The sequence below is a fragment of the Marmota monax genome, unplaced genomic scaffold, assembly GCF_021218885.2.
Source record: "Marmota monax isolate L192 unplaced genomic scaffold, Marmota_monax_Labrador192_F-V1.1 WCK01_AAM20220418_F8-fsc00004, whole genome shotgun sequence".
NCBI lineage: Eukaryota > Metazoa > Chordata > Mammalia > Rodentia > Sciuridae > Marmota > Marmota monax.
In genome coordinates, this window is record NW_026692881.1 from 5,998,604 (window position 1) to 6,010,619 (window position 12,016).

The 12,016-nt window shown below is 54.7% G+C and overlaps 2 protein-coding genes across 4 annotated transcripts; both read left to right on the top strand.

The window, feature by feature from the left end:
* The first annotated feature begins 62 nt into the window (after positions 1-62).
* On the top strand, positions 63-8,030 carry Sncg (synuclein gamma). 3 transcript variants are annotated; one of them, XM_058581052.1, is made up of 5 exons: positions 795-1,034; positions 1,863-1,904; positions 2,219-2,346; positions 4,980-5,048; positions 7,732-8,030. In XM_058581052.1, the coding sequence occupies exons 1-5, from the start codon at positions 914-916 to the stop codon at positions 7,735-7,737; spliced, it is 366 nt and encodes a 121-aa protein (XP_058437035.1). In that variant the 5' UTR covers positions 795-913; the 3' UTR covers positions 7,738-8,030. The 3 variants fall into 3 exon arrangements, 2 of the variants coding, with proteins under 2 accessions (XP_058437035.1, XP_046306507.1); XM_046450551.2 differs by lacking the exon at positions 7,732-8,030 and adding an exon at positions 5,295-5,624 and having other exon boundaries at positions 800-1,034; XR_009227284.1 differs by lacking the exon at positions 7,732-8,030 and having other exon boundaries at positions 63-1,034; positions 2,190-2,346; positions 4,980-5,000.
* A 1,887-nt stretch (positions 8,031-9,917) lies between these two features.
* Adirf (adipogenesis regulatory factor) lies at positions 9,918-11,778 on the top strand. Its single transcript, XM_046450310.2, has 3 exons — positions 9,918-10,074; positions 11,326-11,388; positions 11,564-11,778. Exons 1-3 carry the CDS (start codon positions 10,014-10,016, stop codon positions 11,668-11,670), a joined length of 231 nt encoding a protein of 76 aa, XP_046306266.1. The 5' UTR covers positions 9,918-10,013; the 3' UTR covers positions 11,671-11,778.
* The last annotated feature ends 238 nt before the right edge of the window (positions 11,779-12,016 follow it).

Here is a 12,016-nt window from a genome sequence, read left to right on the forward strand (position 1 = left end):
AGAGACCGCCAACCACGCAGACCAGTTCCTGTGCTCCAGGAGGACTTGGCTTAGGGACACTAGAGTGTGGGAGACCCAGAGGGTGGCCCTACAAACCCATGGGAGTCAGGAGAAATGCCTAGGCTTCCAGGTGGGGCTGCAGGAAGCGGTTTATCAGTCTCGGGGGAGACCCTGCTGCCCACCCATGCTGCTGGCCAGGAAGTGGAGGCACTCTATGCCTCCTCAGCACCTTTTGCCACTGGGCTGTGGGTGAAGGCTCAGAGAAGAAAAGGAGCTATCCTGGGGTCACACAGCACAGCCAAAGCCCAGGGCATGGGGAAAAACCTTGTGTGCCTGGCCTCAGCTCCTCCAACTGGTTTGGCAGGAGTTTCAGGCTTTAGGGCATCCAGGGTGCTGTGGGTAGCTGGGTAGTCCAGGCTGACTTTAGAGGTGGGTCATTCTTACTTGACAGGCCAGTAGCTCTGACCCCTGCCCTATCTGCGACCCTGCAGCACTGGCTAAAGTGCCTACCCCTTCTTTGTGCACTGAAAACAACAGCCCCAGGCCTGATAGCACCCAGCCAGGGCAGCCTGCAGGTGGGCAGGACAGCCGATGAATGAGGGGCAGTGATGAATTAGGACATGTCCAGCCCCCATGTCCCTTCTTGGAGGACAAGGGTCAGGAGGGCACAGTTGAGCCAGCAGGGGTCCAGGGACCTCTCCCTGCTGTACCTCCCTGGGGAAGGCCTCCCTCCCTCCACCCTCCCCACCTCCACCCCCGCCTGGGCTGGCTGGGCTCCCGCCAGCCAACACGACATCAATATTTCATCCACGTCAATAAGAGGCAGCGGCGGCGGGGACAGCGGCTGCGGCAGCACTCGCGCCAGCTCCAGCCCGCAGCTCGCAGGGAGAGTCAGGTTCTGTTCTTGCTCAACATGGATGTCTTCAAGAAGGGCTTCTCCATCGCCAAGGAGGGCGTGGTGGGCGCAGTGGAGAAAACCAAGCAGGGGGTGACGGAGGCTGCCGAGAAGACCAAGGAGGGGGTCATGTATGTGGGTGAGTGACGCAGGGCGGGGCAGGGCGGGGCAGGGAAAGGCAGTGTGGTGCCTGGGGTGGGATGTCTGGTACCTTTGGTTGGAGGACCTTTCTCCCCAGCTCCAGGGAGGCACTCTGGGAGGGGGCGAGGACCTGGCTGTTGAGGCAGGGTCTCCAGATCCTGCAGCATCTACAGTCCCTTGCACACACCAGTGTTTGCCTCTGGCTTCCTTGGAGCCCCAGGGTCTCTAGGACAGGATCAGAGTGCCACTCAGACCTCTGACCCAGCTGACCGCCTCTCTATGCATTCATCAAGGCATGCACAAACACATCCTAGGGTCCTCTGAACTTGGACACCCTGAAGCTGTGAGCAGTTGGTGATTAGGCGAGCTCCCTCCCTCTTCATATGGAGCTGCAGCCTGGCCAGGCCACAGGTTCCTCCCTGCCCAGGGTGAAGAGGTGCACAGGGGAGGTGGGACTCTGGCTCAGTGCCTAACCCACTCCAATGCCCCTCTGCTCCCTCTGAAGAGGAGGCAGGGGAGGTTGAGGCAATGACTCAGCCCTCATCATCCCTGACCAGCCTGCTGCTCTGGAGGCCGGGCCACACCCAGGCAGAGTCTGGGTACACTAGTGTCCCTAACTCTCTTTTGTCCCTCCATCCTGTCCTGTCTCCTCCCCATCCGTCCCCTAGCTCCAGACATAGCAGGAAGCAGTCCTTTGAAGGGGCAGCTGGCCCCCAGACACCCTCTACTGACCCCCAGCTTGTCCAGCTGTTCTGTGGCTTCTTTGTCCTGACCGCCTCCAACACCAAGAGGTGGGTCTGGGCTGACGCTTCCATTTCCTTCCCAGGAGCCAAGACCAAGGAAAATGTGGTGCAGAGCGTGACCTCAGGTGAGGATCCCCAGGACCAGGGGCATGAGGGACGGGGCTTCAGCACTCCTGCACCCTAGTACTAAGGGCCCATGGCCAAAGTCCTCCTTACATCAACTGGGGTCCAAATCCCTATGGGGATCCAGATCCCTGCACACCTGAACTAGATCAGGGTAAGGCTCCCACTCCCACCCATGAGTGTCAAAGCTGTCCTGAAGTCAAAAACAGGGATCGGAGGGTCCCAAAGAGCCAGAGTCCCAGTGCTCTGGGAAAGGCCTCTCTGCCTGACTTGGTGGGGAGGGTCAGGGTCCAGGCCAGCCCCAGTCTTCCCACAGTGGCCGAGAAAACCAAGGAGCAGGCCAACGCTGTGAGTGAGGCTGTGGTCTCCAGCGTCAATACTGTGGCCACCAAGACCGTGGAGGAGGCAGAGAAGGTTGTGATCACCACCGGGGTGGTGCGCAAGGTAAGTCCTTGCTCCCATCCTTCCTCTGGGTCCAGAGAAGCCAACCAAGGTGGGGGTGGAGGACGTTACTCACAGACCTGGGCACTGAATCTCCTTCCCATTCATCACCTCTGTGTGTCTGTGCAGGGGTTGTGCTTGGTGTCCTCACATCATTCATATCTGGAATCCTCACAAATGCCCCTGAATTGGAGAGTTAGGGCTTATTTTATAGACAAGGAAAATGAGGCCCCAAACCAGGCCAGCTCCATGGCTTTCAGCATGGAGGATACACCACATTTTACCAGTGAAAACAGGTCACATGGTGATAAGCAGCCTCCCAGGCAGTGGACATCAGGTTGGAGCTGCAGAGTCACCACCCAGTGTCCAGCTGCTCTCCTAGACCTGGCTGCCGCCTCCTCCCAGGAGCAGCAAGGAGTCATCGCCCCCTGATGGTGAAAAAGTAGTAACAGTTCTGACCCCACCCTCCACTGGGTCCTTTGTGTGTGAGCAGATGTGCAGCATGTGCTGAGTGTGTGTGCCAGGATGAGGGGGCATGCGTGTGTGCGTGTGTGTGTGCATGTGCGTGCAATGTGTGAGCGTGCATGGGAAAGAGGGCCGCAGCAGAAGGCACAGCAGCAGGAGGCATTGCAGAAGGTAGATGCGAGCTGCATGAGCTGTCCCAGCACCTGCCGCAGAGCAAGTTCTATTGAAAGTTTTTTACACTTATTAACTTATTTAATGGGTACAAATATCCTACAACTAAAAGGAACAAATAAAATTTTTTAAAAAATGGGTACAAATATCCCATGAGATAGGTCATGGAAACCAAGGCCCAGGGATTAGGTAACATACCCACGGTGCCAAAAGGGTAGTGATTCTATGGCTGGCCTGGCTCCTGAGAGACTGTGAGAGTGTAGGTTATGACAGGGATCTGAGAGTGGGGCCGGGGCTGACTCCTTAGACACGCTGTCTCCATCTCCCATACCTGATTCAGGCCACCCCAGTCAGTGGAGTCTGAGGCTCTGGGCGTAGCCCGTACTGGGGATCCCTGCTCTGGGAGGGGTAGAAAGATACAGGCCCTCTGTCCCTGGCTCCAGGAGCAGCACCCAGATGTGTGCTTCTAGGGCTAGCACAGGATCTCCTTATCCCCAGAGTGGGCAGCCGTTTCCTCTTCTAGTCAACAGCTCTGCCCCTTCCTAGCTGTGTGACTTTGGGAAGCTGTGTAACCTGTCTGGTCTCCATTTCCTCATCTGTGAAATGAGAGTGAGTGTCTTTCTCACTGAGCTGTAGGATATGGCAGAGAAATGACCTCCAGAATGTAGGCCTCCCTGGTTCATGGTTAAAGCCCAATGAGTGGTCATCATCATCATCATCATCACCAGTGCCCTGGGCTGGACCCACTTGTATCCAAGGAGGCCCCCCTCCACACTCCACAGCACAAAAGGCCTCTGGGGAGGTGTCAGGCTGGGTTTGCCCTCTAGGAATTTACCCAGGCACTCCTTGCCTCCTAGAGGAGCTGCCTCAAGGGAGACTCATTTTCTGGTGACACCCCAAAACTAGTATCAACTTGTCTCCCCAGTGAACCATAGAGGCCTGAAGTGCTTGTGACTGCTCATGCCCCAGGCTTCGTGCACCAACCTTGGAGTGGTCAGACTAAGCAGGTGGCCCCCTGCCTCTCACCTAGAGAGCCTGGCCCTCCCTGGCCAACAAAGTTCTGTGCCCTTTTATGCTCCACTCCACCAAGGGGCAGGATGTGGTAGCACAGAAGTGGCTGGACCCTCCAAAGGCAGGAGCTGAGGGCAGGGACCAGGCCAATCACCACTCTGTCCTGAGCACTCAGCTGTCATGACCACTTAGGCAAGAGTCTGACTAGCATGGGGCATAGGGGACAGAAGACAGGCCTGATTCCAGAGCCTGTCCAGGATGCAGGAAGAAAGAGCATGCTCCTGTGGGCAGAAATGGCCTGACGGACAGCAAGCTGAACCTGATGCAGACTAGCTCCGCTGCTTTGAGCTCTGAGGCCTTGACCTGGATACCTAGTCCTCCTAGTCTCAGGGTCCCTGTATACAGTGATGACACAACTCTCCTCCTAGGGCTCTTTGGGGACTCAGAGGAGTGCAAAGGTGTATGCTAATGTGATTCAGGAACATCTGTCCACTCTCACCCTCTCTCCATGCTCCCATCCTTCTTCATTAAGGAACCCCAGCAGAGGGTACCCAGGATTTGGGATCCGCTTGCGGAGGTTGGGGTGTATGAAGCTGGGTTCCAGAAGGTCTTGGCATCACCAGACAGAACTCCAGCTGTGGGCTGTCACCCCTCCAGCCCCTCCAGTAGGGACCTCTGATCATCTTTGAGGCCAGCATAGATGAGACCCTAGCTGCAGGTAGCTGGGGGCCTCTGTGACCTCCTTATGGTCTCCCTTTTGGGGGTGAGGGTACCAGGGATTGAACTCAGGGGCACTCGACACTTGACCACATCCCCAGCCCTATTTTGTATTTTATTTAGAGACAGAGTCCCACTGAATTGCTTAGCACCTCGCTTTTGCTGAGGATTGCTTTGAACTTGTCAGCCTCCTGCCTCAGCCTACCAAGCTGCTGGGATTACAGACGTATGCCACAGCACCCTGCCTCATGTCCCTCTTTGATCTCCTGCAGGAGGACTTGGACCAACCTGCCCCTAAACAGGAGGACCAGGCAGCTGAAGAGGAAGAAGTGGCTGAGGAGGTAGGAACTGGACTCCAGGGGCACACTGGGGGCGTTCTTGGGTAGGGACCCCAGCCCCCACAGACTCCTGCTTCCCTCCGGGGGTTTCAGAACCTGTCAGGGAGCCTTCTGCAGCCCCCAACAGGGACTGTGGGTAGAGCCAACCTTGGTCTGGAGTGAGAGATTCCTTCATGAGTGACCGTCCCAGGGCAGCCACTGAGTGTTGGGGACCTGGAGCAGGTGTGAGAGTCACACTCTCTCTCCCAGGCCAAGAGTGGCGGAAACTAAAATGTTGCCAGATGGCTGCAGAGTCCCCGAGGGACACCCCTCTGCCTTGAACCCCCTTCCCCCCTGGCACAAGGAGTGCCCTGCCCTGGAGTGTGCCCTGCCCCGGAGCGTGCCCAGCGGGCTGCCCACGCTCCTCGCACCCAAGCCCAGCTGTCAGAGACCTGTCCTCTATGCTGCTGCCACCGACTTCACCTCCTACCCTCATCCTCTCTGGCCCCCTGAGCCTTCTGGACCCATAGAACAGATGCTGCTGTGATTTTTTTTTCTTTTTTTTTTAATGATTTCAAATAAAACTTGAGCCTCACCCCACCATGCTTCCTCTCTTTTCTGTTACTGTTCATGAAGCCCCCTGGGAGGTCTCAGGGACAGGAACTAGGTTGATGGGACCAGGTACACTATGGGGATACGCAGAGTGCTTCTGGAACTGTTGCCTTCGGGAACCATCCCCCAAACACATACACAGCCATCCCTTTAGCATGATGGCAGCGGCTCCTCCAGCTCCCACAGCGGGCATCTCACACTGTCCAAGTGTGCAGGGCTGGATGTCCCCAGGTTGAGCTGCAGCTCCCCCTAGGGGGAACCCCACCCACCTGCCTACTCAGCGTTGCTGAAGAACCTGAGGTCAGCTGGAGTTGAGGATGCTGCATATGTCTTTAGCACCAACTGTCCTGAAGGAATAGGGACACCTGATACCCTCCCTGGAGCAGAGGGTAACTTTCAAAGCTTAAACACAAAGGACGGACAGTTCCTACCCCAGCAGAGCCATGAGGTGACCTCTCACCCGAACCCAGCCAGTCACAAGCTCCCCACCAAAATTAGGGTTAGGCTCTCTTTTCCTGCACCCAGAAACTTGTCAGGTGTCATTAAACAACATGACAGCTAAGGTGCATCAGATTGAGCCACACCTCGAGAGAAAAATAGTAAAAGCTAACAATGAAACTGGGCACAAACCAGGGGCCTTGCCCCAGGGGCACCCCATTGATTCCTTGTTCTGCTACGAACAGTGAGACTGCCTGGGCTCTGGGGTGCTCTTGGCAGAGTCCCCGCCCCCCAAGTTTTCAAAGCGACCCCAGCACCAGGCTGGTCAGTGTCCCACTGTCCCGCTTTGCCTGGGGTCTTATTCTTTGGGAACCTGGCTCTCTCCTTTGATAGCCAATTTAAACTTCAAGCTTTGAAGTGACTTTCCCTAAGCCTCTGGTCCTTGGTTTCAGAGTAAGAGCTGGAGGCCACGCATCATTCCAGATACTACCCTGTCTATACTGCCTCTGCAACAGGGGTCAGGGTCAAGGGCAGCCCAGGGGGATGGGAGTCAGTCAGATACAGCTGAGCTAGGCTGACTCCTGGTCAGCTGGTCACGGATGTCCATTGCTGAAGAGGCAGAAAGGAGCAGAGGCTGCTGGTCCCATGGGCAGTAGTGAAGGGTCTGGGGGAGGCTCTGGGCAGGCAGTGGTGTTCCTGCTTTTTGGTTCAGACACAGGCATATGAGCAGGCCTGTGCATGCCCCAGGGGCCTGGGTGTGTTTGAGAGTTCTCTGGACTGTAAGGGAAAACAAGGAGGAGCAAGCTGAGCTCAGGTGACTGGGTGTGGGGAGAGAGGATACCTAGACCTGATCCCTGGGCACAGCCTCCATGGGACTCCCTCCCAGTGCCCCTCTACATCTGCGTAAGCAGTCTGGAAGTGTCCCTGCTGATGCTACACACACACACACACACACACACACACACACACATACACACACACACACACTCGGAGGTTCTGTCCTGGACTCAAGTGCCAAACATCAAGGTCAGCCTATTCCAGCAAGCTCCTTCCCCACCTGAGGGACACCTGCAGTACTCTTTGCTTTTAAATGCCCTGTCATGTGCTCTGGGCCCTTAGAAGCTGCTTTTGTCTTCTCCAGAAGAGCACTATTCTTGCATTATGCCTCTCCTTGTCTGAGAGGCCCCTGGCCCTGCCTTGTCTTACAAGGCCCTCCACTGAGAGTTGGGCATGTACCCAAGGGAAAACCTAAATGAATCCCCTAGATTCATTTGTCTTTAGTTGGCTTTAAAAATCACTAATTTTGAAAAAAAAAATCAAAATTCTGTAGGTCACTCAGCTGAGTAGTATATAATTAGTCCTGCACTAGCTTTGCTGTAGATGACACCTCTGACATGAGGGTTATGATGATGGCAGTGGCTGAGTCTACTTTTCAGGGACTTGCAAAGCACTTTTGCTGAAACCTTGCCAGTGTCAGATGGGTGACTAAAACAGGGTGAAAAGTCTTGGCATTTCTGCCTCCATATTGTGTGTCTCCTTGGCCTTGGGGTCAGACTCTAACTCTGCATACACATATTGGTCACTTAAGGAATGTTTGGGATTAACAGTGAAAATCAATTTGCCCCAAATTTACCTAATCCCTCTTCTCCCCTTTCAGGTCTGAAGACACCAATTTGAGAGTAATATTTTCAAGATTTATAGGGGCACCATGATCTTGTGATTATGTGTGTGCCAATCACAGGTTTCACAACAACACCTTCTAGACCACTGGAGAGGTGTCTAGAAGTCTTCAGTCATCAATCATAACCTAAGACCCCATTCTATCCCCCCTGCCTAGAGATGAGAAGAGTTTGAAACTTATGCTAAGATGGTCTCCCCGCCTCCCGCCCAGGGCACTAGACTACCATCTTCTAATTTTGCTGGCATTCCAAATAAATCTTTTTCCTTACCCAACAATTTGTCCTACCTTCACTGGGCCCCTCTTTTGGCAAGGAGATGGACTTGGGCTCGGTAACAGGCACACTCCAACCCATTTAATCCTCACAAAAATACTTTGGGAAGATTGTGTTAGTGTCTTCTCTTCAAGGTTGGGAACACAGAGGCTCAAAGAGGTAAAGAGACTTGTTCTAGGGGTTTCTGAGCCCAAGAGGACTGACTGCAGTGCCTGATGCTGTACAGCCACACTGAGCGGTCTCTGCATCACTTCTGAAGGCTGGCTGGCCCTCCGGACAGCAGCTGCTGCCTTCGTGTTTTGCTTGCTACTCACAGGGGCTGAGACTGGGTATCAAACAGGATCTGCTTCCATGTGATGCCCAGCCCAGTGACAAAAGCCTTCCAGATTAAAGACATGGTGTTGTGGGAGGGGTTTCAGGAGGGCTGGAAAGGCTGAGGCAGAGGCTGGGCTGAGCTCCCAGAAGTCCCCCACCACTGCCTAGGGGATTGCCTCCCTGTAACACCTTATTGTGAAGGGGGTGGGGTAGGGATGGGGCATTATGTGCTCTCTCCCTTCCCCCACTAATCATCACCTGACCCTTTCTCTTGCCTAGTGTTTTAATCGTCTTTAATCTATACTTTGTGTGTGTGTGTCTGCATGCGTGTGTGTGTGTGTGTGTCTACACATGCATATGCACATTTGGGCTTCCAGACACTCCAGGCCAGTGGTTGACCCTCTGCTGCTACAAGGAGGATATAAGACAGCACAGTGGCCTGGGTAGGCAGGGGCTTCCCAGAAATCTAAGAGCAACTCCAAGTGTGCAGAGAAAGTTAGTGAAGGTCACAACACTAGACCTGGAGAGGGGGCAGTGGGATGTGTGTGACCAGAGTGTGCTGGGGAGGGTGGGGGCTTCATTATGCCTCTAGAGTGGGGGATGGGTATGTGTTGCTGTTTCTGGAATCCTGTCTCCCCAACTAGACGCAGCTTCCTGACTTCTAGTGCCCCAAGAGATCCTCAAGTCCCTGGACTTTTTTGGAAAGTGAGCAGACCCTGAGCAGCGCTACTTGCTCTACTGGTCAAAATTTGGTGACCTGTGACAATCTCCTTTCCAGCTGACACAAGGGGGCAGCTTCCTCACTCTTTACTTGGGGCTGCTCGTTTTGCAAGTGCTCATGCCAATGGCTCCTCTTCTTGTTGATCTTTACTGAATCCTCTCCAGTCTGCAACCAGAAGCCCCAGAGCAGACAGCCAGTCTGCAGCACCACCCTGGTGTGTGGGAACAAAAGGTTCCGTGATTGCCAGGGCGGAGGGGTGGGGGGTGCGGTTGGGGGGGTTCAAAGCACACCAGCCCAGATTAGAGTCCTGCCACAGAGGTTTGGGTAAAATCTATTCACCCGCTATCTGCCTCAGTTTTCCCTTATAAACTGATGCTATTAATAACACTTATTTTACCAGGTGGTGTAAAAATTATACAAGAGATTGTAAAACATTAAGGAAGCTCCTGGCTCAAGATAAATGCTTAATAGAAGCCAGCTGCTATTATTAATGTTGGCTTCGGTATCCAGCTCCCATCTTGACACTGACTTCAGGCTCATGAAGCGGGGGATCCCCAGGATTGAAGAGGGTGAGGTCGGACTGGCTGGATGAGAGAAGGTGTATGTGCCTCTCTCCTGTCCAGTCACTCCTTAACCTAGTCTCTCTTCTTACTCTGGTTCTAGTGGCAGCCTTCCCACTGCAGGTACCCAGGGGCAAGCATGTCCTCAGTTCTCTCTCCCAACCTCCCTCCCCCGCCCCTCAAGAGAAGCTTGGTACAGGGCGGGATCATGCCAGGAGTCCGCCAGCCAGCCAGGAACCGCCCATGCACCCCCCCCCGCCCCCCCAGCGAGTTGGGCCGTCCCTGGGACGCTTTAAAAATACAAACTAGCGCACCAGTCTTCAGAGCGGCGAGCAAACTCCAGCGGTCTGTGTGTCTGAGGTTTTGACTACCCCGCATACCCCTGGAAGCTATGGCCAGCAAGAGTTTTAAGGACTTGAAGCAGCAGGCGGAAGGGACAGCCCAGGAAGCAGGTGAGGACAGCATTCTACCTGGGCACCAGCGGGGCCACCCGCCTGGATGCACCTGGCAGAAGCCACGGGTCTGCGCAGCCCACATGTCTGCGGACTTCATCTCCCAGAGACGTAGGGGCCTTGGACCCCCCACCTGCGCCTGCAAAGAATGCCCTGAGGGACAGGATGTTGGGGATAGTGGTGCCCCAGGGGTCCTAGGCTGTGCTTTGGGCTTTGTCACCCCTCCTGGGGGGGAGCAGGCAGGCATCCAAGTCTTACCCAGGTCCTAAGCGTCCCCACCCATGCCCTCAGGAGTGGGTAAAGTTCCACAAAGAAAGGACGCTGGCTCACTTCCCATCTGCCAGGTCTCTGAGCACAGGACGAATGGGATCAGGGAGGCTGCTCCAGACCTCACTGGGCTTGATTTTGACCCTCTCTGGGGTAAAAAAAAAAAAAAATCCTTACTTTCCTTACTTTGAAGTCCTCTCCTTGTTCTAGAGGCTTCACAGCTGAAGATGGAGAGTAAGGGATATGAAGAGACCCCTGGCTCACTGGGTTCCTCCTTGCAGCACCTAGTTCAGGTTTCCTGGGGAGGCAGATACTCTGGTGGCAAGGAGATAGCTCTACTTTGGAAGTTCCACCTCCTTTCTGCATTTCCTTTCCTAATGCCTTAAGCTGCCTGCCCACTGAAGCACCGACATCCATGTTTGTGTGCTCTTTGAGGGGAGCCACAGGGGGAGGAGGTAGGAAGGGGTCTTGATGAAAGTAGACGCCCTAGAGTCAGGTGCACTAAAGGTGGGACATCAGGCATTTTCTATGGGAGAAGTTGTTAAAGTGGACAGGGTCATCCTGGACCAAGACCAACAGTAGCCATAGCTCAGGTGCCATCTCCAGCCAGGGGATCCCCAGGATTGAAGAGGGTGGGGTCGGACCCACTGGATGAGAGGAGGTGTGTGTGCCCCTCTCCTGTCCACAGTCACTGGATCCCTAACCTAGGCTCTGTGCTGCCTTCCTTCCTCGAATATTTTCTCAGCAACTCTGGAGATGGGACGGGAGGTTGGCAAGAGGCGAGGGCCAAGAGTTATAAATAAACAAACAAGAATGCCCAAGTGACATGGTTGGGTGGCCTTGGGCAAGGGACTTCATCTCAATGGGCATCAGTCCCTTGGGCCTATAGGATAGAATAGAGAACACAGGGAAGTGGTGGTGGGGTGACTCCCTGTGGTCAGTGGTGACTCAACAGGGGATAAACTTCCTGTCTTTCTGTTCCAGTGACAGCAGTTGGTGAAGCAGGGCAGCATGTACTGAATCAGGCCACAGAGGCTGGACAGAAAGGTTTGGCAGGGCTGGCGGGGAGGAATGATGGGCAGCCCCAGCCACTTCTCAACCCTGCTTCAACCCTGGACCATCCTCTCCTCTGCAGGATTCTCTGCCTAACAAGGACCACAGGCAGACTTCCTGGGGAGGAAGACCCCTTCTCTTACCCACACACCCTTCTTTCCTTTCGCAGCCATGGACAATCTTGGCAAGTCTACCCAGGAAGCCATAGACAAAGCTGCTAACCAGGCCTCTGACAGCGTCTCTGGTCTAGGGAAGAAATTTGGCCTTCAGAAATGACGGAAGACATGGGCACTTCCCTCCAGGACCTGTTCAGCAGAACTTGGCCCTAAGCTCTGTTCAGCAGCTACCTCTTTGGTTTGCCCTTCATTAAAGCTCATGATTCCACACTGTGTCTACTTAGTGCTTAGCGCCAAGCGGGACCCCGGTAAGGGCAACCTCAAACCCAAGACCTGAAATCCAGCCTTGGACTTTCCAGACTGACCGTCCAGAGCACTCTTTTCCATCCTCTCATCTTCCTAACCCCTGGCTCCCTTATCCGCCCCACCCCCACCCCCAATTCAAAGGCGCTGGCCCTGTTACAGGAAGCCGGCCCTCCTAGAACGGGAGGTACTCGGTCCCAGAT